General features: G+C 38.2%; 1 protein-coding gene across 50 annotated transcripts in view; it reads left to right on the top strand.

Annotated features, from left to right (window-relative positions):
- The window catches only part of LOC106872891 (phospholipid-transporting ATPase IA), a 422,617-nt gene that overhangs the window by 311,215 nt on the left and 96,644 nt on the right, over nt 1-14,758 (top strand). For all 50 annotated transcript variants that reach the window (XR_016242559.1, XR_016242557.1, XR_016242556.1 and 47 more), the window contains 5 exons: nt 1,337-1,419; nt 4,949-4,998; nt 6,130-6,199; nt 8,554-8,638; nt 10,835-10,974. Coding sequence is in view for 42 of the 50 variants with exons in the window: in XM_089354939.1 (XP_089211065.1) it covers nt 1,337-1,419; nt 4,949-4,998; nt 6,130-6,199; nt 8,554-8,638; nt 10,835-10,974 (428 nt within the window). In the remaining 8 variants the exon portion in view is untranslated. The remainder of the gene's footprint in view (nt 1-1,336; nt 1,420-4,948; nt 4,999-6,129; nt 6,200-8,553; nt 8,639-10,834; nt 10,975-14,758) is intronic.

Raw genomic sequence — 14,758 nt, 5'->3', positions numbered from 1 at the left:
GTTAATTTCACGAGCAGGCTGTTCCGTTGATCGGATCAACTGGAACCCTCAACGTCGTAAGCGACGGAGTGCCAACAACAACAGCCTGAGACTCTCCCAGTTCTGTGATGTAAACTTCCTGTTTTAAGGTGATCTAAATTAAAGTCTTCTGTCAAAATTTCATGTTGATATATATCCCAAACTTCAGCTTAATAATGACAGTTATTTTACTAAATTCTTCATTATTTTCGAAATTATTCGAAATAATGGCAAACAAAGTATTTCAACAGCAGTATTGTATGAAAAGTGGAAGTGCAATGGCCCAGTGGTTAGGGCAGTGGACTCGCGGTCAGAGGATCGCGGTTTCGATTCCCAGACCGGGCGTTGTGTGTGTTTATTGAGTGAAAACACCTAAAGCTCCACGAGGCTCCGGCAGGGGGTAGGTGGCGACCCCTGTTGTACTCTTTCGCCCCAACTTTCTCTCACTGTTTCTTGAGTAACGCTGCGATGGACTGGCGTCCCGTCCAGCTGGGGGGAAACATATACTCCATAGAAACCAGGAAACCGGGCCCATGAGCCTGGCTAGGCTTTAAAAGGGCGCATAAATAAAAAAAAAATTGTATGAAAAGGGTTAATAGATTTTATTCCACCTTGTTACCTTGTTTAGTACATGTGGCACAGATTTCACAAATTTGAAATACTTTCATATTGCCACAGAAAGTTGCTTTTACTACTGTAACGAGTCTTATCACTAGCTACTCAACTGTGGCAAGAGTGAAACTTGTTTGTCAGCCAAGCACACTAAGGCAGACTGAGTTATTGGCCTTGCTCATATAAAAACCAAAGGACAATTTAACCCTTCTTGTAATTAAACTTCATGATCATTCCCATAAATACGATGTTAATTATCCACCAAAAAAATAGAATTGATATTTTTTGCTTCTTCAATAGTTTTTCAGTATCTCCTGTTGATACTGTTTTCATATCCACCACTAAAATTATTTAATTCTTGCTCTGTGAAAAGATATTTGATGAAATTAAGGAACTCCATAAAACTGTCTTTTTTGTAAAAAGTATCACTGAAGGATTTGTTTTTTGGGTTTTTTTAAAATCTATGGAGTAAAACTGTTTTCTAATATTAACAGTAATAAAATTTTGATTGGATATCAAAAGGTTAAGAAGATTGTGTTCATTTATTTTGAGGCTACCCTACAAAATTCTGAATGCACTATTCTATGTTTAGAGGAGACAGAGTAAAATCTCCCAGTGAATGATGATAGATATGTTTTGTGTCAGTTTCTAATTCTTTACTCATGAATAAAGCTGATTGATTTTCTACTCTGATTCCTCTCCACAGATGAAGGTGCTTTAGTCAGGGGTGCCAAGAAGTTGGGCTTTATTTTTACGACGAGGACTCCTGAAACAGTCACAATTGAAGTGGTGAGTAGACTTTCCTCTTTATTATCATATTGTTAATCAATCCCTGCAACAACCGAGCGGGATCATTGCCAGAGCGCGGTCTCGCTTCCGTGCTGGTGGCACATAAAAAACCCCATTTGAGCGCGATCGTTTCCAGCTTTGCCTTGCTGGCACTCGTGTCGGTGGCATGTGAACAACACCTTGGACTGACTCCTGTGCAGGTGGCATGTAAAAAAAACACCATTTGAGCGTGGCTGTTACCAGTACCGCCGGACTGGCCCTCGTGCTGGTGGCACATAAAAAGCACCCACTACACTCTCGGAGTGGTTGGCGTTAGGAAGGGCATCCAGCTGTAGAAACTCTGCCAAATCAGATTGGAGTCTGATGTAGCCATCTGGTTCGCCAGTCTCCAGTCAAATCATCCAACCCATGCTAGCATGGAAAGCGGACATTAAACGATGATGATGATGGTATTTATGTTTATATAAGTCAAACATAACAGGCCAGATATTGTTGTTTGGGATGGACAAGAAAAAATATGTACCATTACAGAGGTCCCTCAACACCTAATGTAAATATTTGGCCAAAAATCAAAGAGAAAGAGAATAATTATGAACAACTGCTTTGAAAGTTCCAGCTTTTATATCCAGATAATAAGTTCGCATTTACACCAATAACAATTGGTGCACTTTGTTTTGTAACAATATGGATAAGCTGGGGGCTTTCAAAAAAAAGAAGAAATCAACCAGCTAACACACACACATTACAAACACAATCTGTAAGCAGAACACTAAAAATATGCAAGACTTCTTTTCAAATTCAAAATGTGAATTTACTTTTGTTATCTACATTCTAATAGAGTAATCCCTCAACTACCGCAGGTGTTACGTTCCAAAACCCCCTGCAGTAGGTCCTTTTTTTACATCTGATTTTTCCATGCTGGTATCGGTTGGACAGTATATCACGAGGCAGTATTCTACAACCAGATGTTCTTTCTGTCACCAACCTTTACTTGTTTTTCAATCATGCTACCATATTCCTTTGGCCTTTGTAGGACATAAACATCACTGCTACCCAAGCAGTGTCAATGTGGGAAAAGATACACAAACTCATGCATATTACAATACTTCTGACAGGCTTATGCACTCTTTCTTCATAATGCCTTTCTTAATTCTATTATTTTATTATAGGTTTCAGCCAGAAAGCGTGTGGCTTAACTGTTAGGGTATTCTGTTCACAATCGTAAAGTCAGGAGTTTGATTCCTGGTGGGCCATTGTATCCTTGAGCAAGACACTTTATTTCACGTTGCTCCAGTCCATTTGGCTGGCAAAAATGAGTAATATCTGTATTTCAAAGGGCCATCCTTGTTAAATTTTGTATCACACTGAATCTCCCTGAGAACTACGTATGGATGTCTGTAGAGTGCTCAGCCACTTGCACATAAATTTCACGAGCAAGCTGTCCTGTTAATCGGATCAACTGAAACCCTTGTCATCACAACCAACAGAGTGTCAGTTTTTCAGCCAGATGCAGGGCCATGCTGCCTTTCCTATCTTTTTGTCTTTCATTGTGTACGATGCCAGTAATTTGGATTTCCATTGCTGTCTTTCTAAACTTGACTACTTTCAGTTTTTTCTTTTATATCCTTTGCTGACGAGTTGTACACTTGAGCACTGCATACAATAAGCTTGTTGTTTATTGTTATAATTAAAACTGAAGTCACATGCAGACAAAACTATTTTCTGCTTTCTGTTTTTGTCTCTCAGTCACTTTAATATTTCATTGGAGATATTCATTTAATTGCCACATGACTTGAACATACCAGCTTTTTAATGAGGTCAGCTTCACGCTGGTTCTTCATATTGCACTCTACAGTCTCATGTGTCAACATGGATATCAACCTGCTAGATTCAGTTGAGTTAAATTAAGAACTAAAATTGCTTACTTGGAGACACCACCATTACAGATGGAACTAGTTTGTACAAGAGTTTATAGTTCCATCGTTGACAGCGCTTATGTCACCCAAACAATAATATAGTCAAACGTTCTTTCCCTGTATTTACCGGAAATAATGAAAATAATAATAAATAATTATGAATTATTTCCATCTGTAAAAGCATGTTTAAATTGTATAGCATTTATATGATTTATATTCTGTATAATAATAGCAATAATAATTATAATAATTTTGGCACAAAGCCAGCGATTTATAGGGGAGGAGGATACTGGTACTTATTTTATTGACCTTGAAAGGATAAACAGCAAAGTTGGACTCAGTGGTATTTGAACTCAGAATGTAAAGAGCCAGAAGAAATACTGCCAACATGCTGCCTTATTATTATTATTATTATTATTATTAAGGCAGAAAGCTGACAGAATTGTTAGCATGCTGCGAGCTGGCAGAATCATTAGCACGCCGGGCGAAATGCTTGGCGGTATTTCGTCTGCCGTTACGTTCTGAGTTCAAATTCCGCCAAGGTCGACTTCGCCTTTCATCCTTTCGGGGTCGATAAATTAAGTACCAGTTACGCACTGGGGTCGATCTAATCGACTTAATCCCTTTGTCTGTCCTTGTTTGTCCCCTCTGTGTTTAGCCCCTTGTGGGCAATAAAGAAAGCTGACAGAATCGTTAGCATGCTGGGCAAAATGCTTAGCAACATTCAGTCCATCTTCATGTTCTGAGTTCAAATTCCGCCAAGGTCAACTTTGCTTTTCATCCTTTCGAGGTTGATGAAATAAGTATTAGTTGAGCACTGGAATCAATGTGATCAACTTACCCCCCCCCCCCTGCAAATTTCAGGCCTTGTTCCTATAGCAGAAAGGATTATTATTATTATTAATGATAATAATAATTATAATTTTTGGCACAAGGCCAGCAGATTTGAGGGAATGAGGGGAGTTGATTACATTGACCCCCTCTGTTCATCTGGTGCCCAGCCTATCAATCCTGAAAGGATGAAAGGCAAAGGCTACCTCAGTGCCATTTGAACTTGGAATGTAAAACCAGAAGAAATGATGCTAAGCATTTCATGCTGCCAGCTCACCACCTTAATAATAATAATAATAACAATCTTCTCTGCTATAGGCACGAGGCCTAAAACTTTGTTAGGGGAGGAGGCTAGTCGATAACATTGATCCCAGTACTCAACTGGTATTTATTCTATTGACCCTGAAAGGCAAAGTCAACTTCAACGAAATTTGAGCTCAGAACACAAAGATGGATGAAATCCTAAGTAATTTGTCCAACATGCTATATAGCCCTAATAATAATAATAATAATAATAATAATAATAACAATAATGATAATAATAATCCGTCCTACTATAGGCACAAGGCCTGAATTTTTTTTGTGGGGGGAGGATAATAATATATTTATGGGTCTAAATATTTTACGGTAAGACCAAGGGCAACAACTCAGCCACCACTACATGTTTCACTGTTTTATTGTCCTGCTTCTTATCTTTTGTTCCCTCTTCTCTTATTTCTCTCTCTTTCTTTTTCTCTAACAAAACTATCAATAATTAATTTCCACTCTCCTTCATTATCCAGTTTGGCAAGAAAGAAGTATATGAAGTACTAAATGTGCTGGAATTTACAAGGTATTTTATTAATAATCTTCTATTGTATATCTCTCATATCTTGACAATTTTTTATTTCATATCTCACCAACATTTAATGGTTACAATAAAGTGACTATATAGTATAATTTTTATTGTATAATATATAGAATAATGGATATACTAAGTCAACTACAGCATAAGGTGCAGGAGTGGCTGTGTGGTAAGTAGTTTGCTTACCAACCACATTGTTCCGGGTTCAGTCCCGCTGCATGGCACCTTGGGCAAGTGTCTTCTACTATAGCCTTGGGCAAGTGTCTTCTACTTGTCCATGATGCCTCACACTACGGTCGAAACTAGGACCTCATGGTTGCAAAGAAACTTTTTAACCATTCAGCCATACTGAATGTAGTAATGTAACTGTATAATCGCTGTAGTAAACTCACTATAACCTAATAACTTTTGTATAACTACCGTTACTATACTGAGGTCAGCATGTGGACAGTAGTCTTGCACCTAATATCTCAAAAATAAGTGAGATAAAACTGAACACAAACTTATAATGACTGATAATGTATTGGTTGAGCTGTATCACTTATGTAGTAATAGCAACCTCCCACGAAAGATGTGATGGTCTCACAGCTGTTCGTATACCATCATTTACTGAACATAAATGATCATTTAAATTGATACAGATGTTTATGTAAAAATGCAGAAACTAGAAACATTGCCTGAACAATGAACCCAGTATGTGATCTAGTATGAAATATTTATTCTGACAATTTGTCAGAAACAACAGCTGAGCAAGTTATACTCCTGGACTCATATCTCAAACATCAGTTCAAACATCACTGCAGATATTAGATTTTAATGGTCTTTAGCAGGGGTGGTTTTTTCTTTTTTTTTTTTTTTTTTTTCTTCACTTTAACTTTATCCTTCCCAAAATTTATCTATATAAATATATAAAATTCATTTATTTAGAATTTTGAAATCCTTGATTTTAATTACAATTTTTTTTTTTTTTTTTTTTTTTTTTTTTCATTTTTTGCAAAGTGTAATTTTTCTGTGTATCTTTTTTATCTGTTGTTTTTTTTGTTGAACATTTTTTAATTTTGTTTTCTTCTTTTCCCCACTCTCCTTTTCCAATTCCTATTCCTTCATCAATATTTCCAGTGTCAGGAAACGAATGTCAGTTGTTATTAGATGCCCTGATGGAAAAATCAAACTCTTCTGTAAAGGAGCCGTAAGTATGCCTCTTCTTTTATTCTCTTTGTGATGTTTGAAGATGTTAATAACAACAACAACACTGTGTGACACAATTTTTGTCCTTGGGTAGCAACTGTTATTTCCTATCTGCTTACCCCTAGAAAGTATCAAAAATGACTAACATTTCTTTCAGACTTTGCTTTTGTTACATTTATTCAAACCCCCTAAGAATCCTTCTCAACACATGGCTGTGATGTTCCCCCACTACTCCTGCTCATGATCAGAGATGCACATATTGTCAGCCACTAAGGGATATACTCAAGTGGTTAGGATCAAGTAACTGATATGCAAATCTATGGTATTGAGCAGAACATTTGCTATAACGATATTTCTGCTTCAGCAACTCATTGCTAAATTTGTCTGAAATGTAATGGAAAAGAGGTCAGTTTCAAAACATTACTGTCCAGATCACAAAAGCAGAGTTTGACAAGAATAGTAGTCATTTCCTTTGATTTCTTGATAGAAGCAAATAGAAAATAACACTTACCAACCAAAGATGGCAAAAAATAAAAATTTTGTTACTTAGTATGATTATAATAATAATAATAATTTCAGGTTTAGGTACAAAGGCAGTAATTTTGAGGTGAAGGTATTAGTTGGTACCACTGATCCCTAATACATGACTGGTACTTTATTTTATCCTCTTTCTCCCAAAGGGATAAAAAAAAAAAAGTTCACTGCAGTGGGGTTTGAACTCCAAACATTAAGAACCAGAGCAAATACCACAAAGCACCTTTTCCAGTGCTCTAATAACTCTGCCAACTCACCAGTAATAATGGCTTCAAATTTTAGCACAGGGCCTGCAGTTTTAGTGGATGGGGTTTAGTTGCTTACATCAAAGCCCAGATACTTGATTGGTACTTGTTTTATTGCCTGAAAAGGATGAAAGACAAAATCAAATTTGGCAGAATGTGAACTCAGAATGTAAGAGCTAGAAGAAACGGCACTAAGCATTATGTCCATTGCAATAATGATTTTGTAAGCTCACCACCTTCAACTCATTAATTATAGTCATCACTATTTTCCATATTATGAGAACTTTCAAACAGCTTATGAAAGCAATTGACAGGGAGAATAAATCTACAGTTAGATTTCTGGGATAAATTAAGTATAATGAATGCTCTGGTTAAAATAGTTGTCATGGAATGAAGTGAAACCTTCAACTTTGAATAGTACTTGGCAAAGTATATGGCCAGACTCTATCCATGACATTACAAGGTTTCCTCAAGTAGAAAGTCTACATTAGATTTGGAAAGACATTGTGATACTTACAAAGGATGTAGGATTTTAAGAAGTCATAGAGGACGATGTGATTGAATTACTAGTGTCCCAGAGAGAAAATTTATCTAATGAGGAACTGATGCTGGAAAAAGAGCAAGCTGAGAATACAGATGAGACAATGGAAGTTCCACCTACACCACTTAAATTGGTTGCAAAAATTAATGCTAAAAGTTGGCACTTATAGAGGAAGGTCTGCAGGTTTTTGCTAAATATAGTCATGAATATAACATAAAAATTATCAGAGGAGTTTACAATGAGCTCAATTCCTATACTGAGCTGTACAAAGAGATGATGCATCATAAACAACAAACAACTTTGAATACATTCTTCACCCCTCAAGTTTGTGATAATGAATTATAAGATAATAAATATTGCCCCTTATCCTCTTAATAATGCTGATTTCACCACCACCCCTCAACACAGTAGTCAACATCTTTTGTGGTAAGAACATACTCTTACAATATTGTGAATTCTTACTAATTCTCTAACATATTCCTCTTGCAATGGTTTTGCATTTTTATGTATCTATATTGTACTGGCGCGGGCATGGCTGTGTGGTTAGGAAGCTTGCTTCCCATCTACATGGTTTCGGGTTCAGTCCCACCGCGTGGCACCTTGGGCAAGTGTCTTCTGCTATAGCCCCAGGCCGACCGAAGCCTTGTAATTGAATTTGGTAGGCGGAAGTTACTGCCGTGTGTGTATATGTCTGTGTATGTGCTTGTGCCTCTCTCCGAAAGATAGATGGGGTGGGGAGTAAATGTGATCATGTTGCTTGTTCTCTGTTGTTTTCTTGTGAGGTTTATTTTTTTCTTTTCTTTTCTTTTTGTGGAAACATCTGTAGGAATGCAAATCACACTTGATAATATGAAAATCAATAGTGAACCACCTGGCTGAAATATTCCCTTTCAAATTATCAAATTATTGACCCATTGCAAAATCAACCCAGCTAAACACTGCTTTAATTTCAGTAACCCATTATGGCAGTACTATCAATTAGTTATGGTGCAAGCTGTTTTAATATCCTGACCATTGTCTTTTTTGTCTCACTAGGATACTGTGATCTATGAAAGATTAGCTGATAACCAGCAATATAAAGAAATCACCTTAACTCACCTGGAAGAGTTTGCAACAACAGGTATGGTTAAATTTGGAATACTTCTTTCTATCCACATCATGTTTCAGTACAGGTTTAGGAAGATGTTATTCCTACCAAAATATGATCCTGAAACATCCATCCTTATTGTGATAGTTTATAAATGTGTCATTTATTAATTGTACTCACTGACATGGCTGTGTTGTTGAAATGTTTGTTTTTCAACCACTTGGTCTCAGGTTCAGTCCCACTGCGTGGCACCTTGGGCAAGTGTTTCTACAATAGCTGCAGGCCAACCAAAACCTTGTGAGTGGATTTGACAGATGTAAACTGAAAGAAGCCAATTGTGTATGTGTTTGTGTCACCTTGTCTTGATATTGCATAATAGTTGTAAACAAGTGCCACTGTCATACAAGCAGTGTCTTTCATTTCTAATATACTACAAAAACGTGCTGAGTCATGGGGAAATATTAACTTGTTTGGTAACAGATGAAGGTTGGCAGCAGGAAGAGCATCTGGTCCTAGAAGATCTACTACACTATATTCCATCCAGCCCATGCCAGTATCAACAACAGGTGTAAGACAGTGGTGAGGATGATGATGATGACTCTTTGTAGCTCAAAAAGCCAGATTTTTCTCTCCCCCCACCTGTTCTTTCTCACCCCTTTCTCCCCCACTCTCTCTCTTTCACACACACACACACACCCTCATTCTTTCTATTTGAGGACAATGATCCATCTAATCTTTCATAGACAGTTTGCTCAAACCCTTTGTTGTACAAATATTTTTCTGTAGCCATCGAATATGTAAGTACAACTATTAGTTATGACATTAATTTGGGCAAATAACCATTTGTGTTCACTGTAATTTCTCGTGTACCAATTGGAAAAACGTAGTGAATTATGGATGTGCGCACAGCTTAGCAGCTACAGCATTTAAGTACACAATTCTTTCTTATAATCATCATTGAGTTGATAGTTCTGTTGACTGAACAACTAAAATATTGGTTTTAAATTTTGGTACAAGGGCAGTACTTCTCAGGAGAGGGGAAAAGTCAATTACATTCACCCTAGTGATCAACTGGTACTTATTTCATCGATCCTGAAAGGATGAAAGGCAGAGTTAGCCTCAGTCGAATTTGAACTCAGAATGTAAAGACAGATGAAATGCTGCTAAGCATTTTGCCCGGCATGCTAACAATTCTGCCAGCTCACTGCCTTAAACTAAAATATTGATTTATTGAAACCTACAGTGAATCTGTTTATTTCAGTTGGTATAGAGGTGCAGATGTGGCTGTGTGATAAGAAGCAGTTACATTGTCACAGGTTCAATTCCACTGTTTGGCATCTTCTACGATAACTCTGGACAACCAATACCTTGTGAGTGGATTTGGTACAGAAACTGAAAAAAGGCGGCGAGCTGGCAGAAACATTACCCCACCGGGCGAAATGCTTTGCAGTATTTTGTCTGCTATTACATTCTGAGTTCAAATTCCGCCAAGGTTGACTTTTCCTTTCGTTCTTTTGGGGTCGATAAATTAAGTACCAGTTACGCACTGGGGTCGATGTAATCGACTTAATCCCTTTGTTTGTCCTTGTTTGTCCCCTCTATGTTTAGCCCCTTGTGGGCAATAAAGAAATAAGAAATAAGAAACGGAAAGAAGCCCATTGTGTCTGTCTATCTCCTTGCCTTGATTTCGTGTGATAGTTGTAAACAAATGTCACTGTCATGAAACTAGTGTACTTAGTTTCCAATCTTGCATGAACGCTTGTCTGGTTATGGGGAAAATTTTACCTTACTTGGAATCCAGTTAGGATTGGTTACAGGAAGGATATCTGGCTGTAGAACCTCCGCCTCAGCAAACTCCTAACTCATGCAAGCATAAAAAAGTGGACGTTAATCTTTTTGTGTTTAAACCAACTACATCCAGCTCAAATATTCCAGCTGTTTTATGTTCAAACTGGCAAGATTCAGCCTCTTACACCTACCCTACAATGTCATTCTAAAACTAAACAAACACACCGTCAAAGTTTCGAAACTATGAGATAATGCATGATTAATTTAAAGCGGTATGAATAAATAAGCGATACATTTAACAGAATAATCTGAATGCTAATGAGTTAAATGATACTGATGAATGAGGATATGGGCCCTGGATCTCTTTTGTTTTGCTTGTCTTGGAGAGGAACATGAGATCATTGGAATATTTTCCTAAGTTGTTGTTGTTTTGTGTTGTAGGTCTTCGAACGCTATGTATTGCCACCGCAGAAGTTTCTCCCGAGTTCTACAATGATTGGAAACACACTTATTATAAAGCCAGCACCACAATACAGAACCGGGAGAAGAGACTGGGTGAGGCAGCTGAATTAATTGAACAGGTGAGATAGAAATTGGTTTTCTCCCCCCCACCCCACCCCATCCATTATTTACACCTCTCCTTCTTGCCTTTCGCACCTCATCCGCTAGCTCTTTCCCCTACTAAATTCTGCCCCCTTCTCCCTCCGCACTGCTCCCCGCCCCCATTGCACTCTTCCCTTGTGCTGTTTCCACACTCCCACAGTCATTCCTCCTCTCTCTCTCTCTCTCACTTCCCCGCTCTCTTACTCCTTCACACTCTTTCCCCCTCACTCTCACTCTCACACTCATCTCGCTGTGGCACTCCTTCCCCACCTCTCACACTCTTCCCCTCAAAACAAAACGGGATGGTCAAAGCCTGGACACCTTTGATCATAGATCTGTTTAATTGAACAGAGGTAAAGGGAGTCATTAAGCAATGAATGGAGACTATGGGCAAGCTGCATCCGAGATTCACTTTCAGTCCCAGCTTCACTTTATATTAACTAATGCTAATAAGAAAGGTACACTTATTGTCTAAATATATTCCCTCTTGCTTCGCCCAAAGCTCTGAAACCTTGTGCCAGTGAAGTTATGTCATAGTACTAAAAGACCCCCTTCGGTCATGAATAACCGTGGGATTACACCTAGAAAGTTCCCCTCTAAGGCACAAGTCCAGGCAAGGTTGTTTTATGGAAAACCAGCAGTCGCCCATGCATACCAGCCTCCTCCCTCCATGCCACCGATGTTATCCAAGGAAAAGGCAAAGGCCAATACAGTTTGGCACCAGTGACACCGCAACTCTTTTCTACAGCTGAGTGAACTGGAGCAACATGAAAGAATAAAGTGTCTTGTTCAAGAACACAACATGCAGCCTGGTCCAGGATTCGAACTCACTATCTCATTACTGGGAGCGTGATGCTCTAACCACTGAGCCATGTACCTTCACTATCACAGTACTAGTAGTAGTTATAATAATAATGATTTACCCCCTCTCCCCCAAAACTGCTGGCCAAGTGAATTATTTCAAAATAAATATTATTATTATCATAGTAGTAGTAATAATAATAATTTTGAAATATGACACTTGGTTATCAGTACATAACTGGTACTTGTATTATTTACCCTACAAGGATCAAAGGCAAAGTTAACCTCAGCGGAATGTGACCTCGGAACGTAAAGATGGACAAAATGCCACTAAGCACTTTGCCTGGCATGCTAACAGTTCTGCCAGCTTGCTGCCGAAATAATAATAATAATAATTTTGTCACAAGGGCAGCAATTTTGCAGGAGGGGATGAGTTAATTACATCAACCCCAGTGTTCGACTGGTACTTATTTTATCAGTCCCTGAAACTATGAAAGGCAAACTTGACCTTCAGAGAATTTGAAATCAGAATGATAAGCCGGAAGAAATGCTGCTAAGCATTTTGTCCAACATGCTAGCATCTCTGCCAGTTTGCCATCTATAATAATAATAATAATAATAATAATAATAATAATAATAATAATAATAATAATAATAATAATAATATACAGACCTAGACTCCTTAGAGGAGCAAAAGTGGGAGGGGGTCAGGGTAGAAGATATAAGATCTGCTCTCAGGAGGTCAAGCAAATGGAAGTCTCCAGGAAAGGATAAAATTCCTAACTTCTGGTTGAATGCCTTCCCAGAAAGCCATGAACTGCTAACAAAACTTTACAACGATGTTTTGCAAAATCCTAGTTTGATGCCCTCTTGGCTAGTTAATGGTTTAACATTCCTGCTTCCAAAAAAATGAGGAAACAAACGAACCAAAAAATTATCGCCCCATAACCTGCTTAACAACAATGTATAAGACGCTAACATCTGTCCTAACCGAGTACACCTATAGTTTTTTAATAGAAAGTAGCATATTCCCTAATGAGCAAAAGGGATGTAAACGTGGATCTTATGGTTGTAAAGATCAGCTACTCATCAATAAGATGATCTTAGAAGATTGTCACAAGCGACACAAAAACTTGTCAATAGCCTGGATAGACTATAAAAAGGCCTTTGATAGCCTACCACATAGCTGGATTAGGAAATGTCTGGAAATGTATAAAATAGCTCCTACTCTGCGAAACTTTTTATCTGTAAGTATGAGATCATGGAGAACCACACTGATGTTGAACAATGACAATGAATCTCTAAATGCTGGAGATGTAAGAATTTCATGTGGCATTTTCCAGGGTGACTCACTATCACCACTCCTCTTCTGTCTAGCCCTAATACCGCTCTCAAAATTGCTCAATGATGCACAGTATGGTTATAAAATATTTGATAAAAATATAAATCATCTCATTTACATGGATGATTTAAAGCTCTTTGCAAAAAATGACCAACAACTCAAAGGCCTACTAGCGATTGTTAAACAATTCAGTGATGACATCAGGATGCAATTTGGCCTTGATAAATGTGCAAAAGCTATCTTTATCAAAGGAAAAATGACAAATACATCTAATGTGAACCTTGACCAGCAAAATGTCATAAAAGAGTTAGAACCAGCGGAGAGCTACAAATACCTAGGGGTAATTGAAGGGGACAATATCAAGCACTCAGTGATGAGGGAAAGGATCAGAAGAGAATGTTATCGCAGGGTGAGAGCAATACTGAAGACAGAGCTGAACGCGAGAAACAGGATCGAAGCGATCAATGCTCTAGCCATACCAGTCGTGACTTACAGTTTCAACATCGTTAACTGGTCAATTACTGAAATATGTAATGTTGACAGAAAAATACGAAAACTGTTGACAATGCATAGAATGCACCACCCTAAGGCAGATATAGAACGTCTTTATCTGCCAAGAAAAGAGGGAGGTCGAGGACTACTACAGCTGGCATTATCAATGAAGGTAGCCACAATTGGCCTAGACACCTATATGAAAAACTCTGAGGACTGGATGCTAAAACTTGTCTTAAAATATGAAAGCAAGAAAGCATCTTACTCAGTAACAAAACAGGCAAAGGAATATCTAAGTGAATTCCAATTGCAACAAATTCAAGAATTAGACGAACTAGAAACACCTACAGAAAAAGCTAAGCGCTTGAAAACCCGTGCTAAAATTGCTGCCTTAGCTATTATGACTGAAAAATGGCATGGAAAACCTCTCAATGGCAAATACCCAAAGAGAGCGAATAATGCAGATATTGACAAAGCCCTTACCCACCAATGGTTAATGGCCTCTGGATTGAAATCAGAAACAGAGGGGTTTATCATAGCAGCCCAAGATCAATGCCTACCTACAAAGAACTACCAGGCCAACATATTAAAGAACGGCAGCTCCCCATTATGTCGTATATGCCAACAACAAAATGAGACCATCGATCATGTTGTCTCCATGTGCAGTCTGCTTGCGCCTACAGAGTATCTCAACAGGCATGATAGAGCTGCACAATATATTCACTGGGTAATATGCAAAAACCTGGACTTGCCCCATGATAAAAACTGGTGGGAACACAAACCACCCCCAGTACTTGAAAATGATCACATTGCACTCCTCTGGAACTTCACCATTCAAACTGACAGAAAGATAGACGCAAATAGGCCAGACATCATACTGAAAGACTTCAGACAAAAATCATGCCTCCTCATTGATATGACTGTCCCAATTGATATAAACGTATCTGTCAAGACCTACCAAAAACTGAGCAAATATAAAGATCTTGAAATAGAAATTAGCAAAATGTGGAATCTGAAGACGAAAACAATACCTATTGTCATAGGTGCCCTGGGAATGACAGCGAAACGGGCTGATTACTACCTAGCTCAGATACCAGGAAACCCCAAAATGGCTGAAGTCCAAAAGA

This window comes from Octopus bimaculoides, chromosome 7 (genome assembly GCF_046866305.1).
Source record: "Octopus bimaculoides isolate indiv1 chromosome 7, ASM4686630v1, whole genome shotgun sequence".
NCBI lineage: Eukaryota > Metazoa > Mollusca > Cephalopoda > Octopoda > Octopodidae > Octopus > Octopus bimaculoides.
Note: the sequence above shows the minus strand (reverse complement) of the source record. Positions and strands in the feature narration are given on the sequence as shown.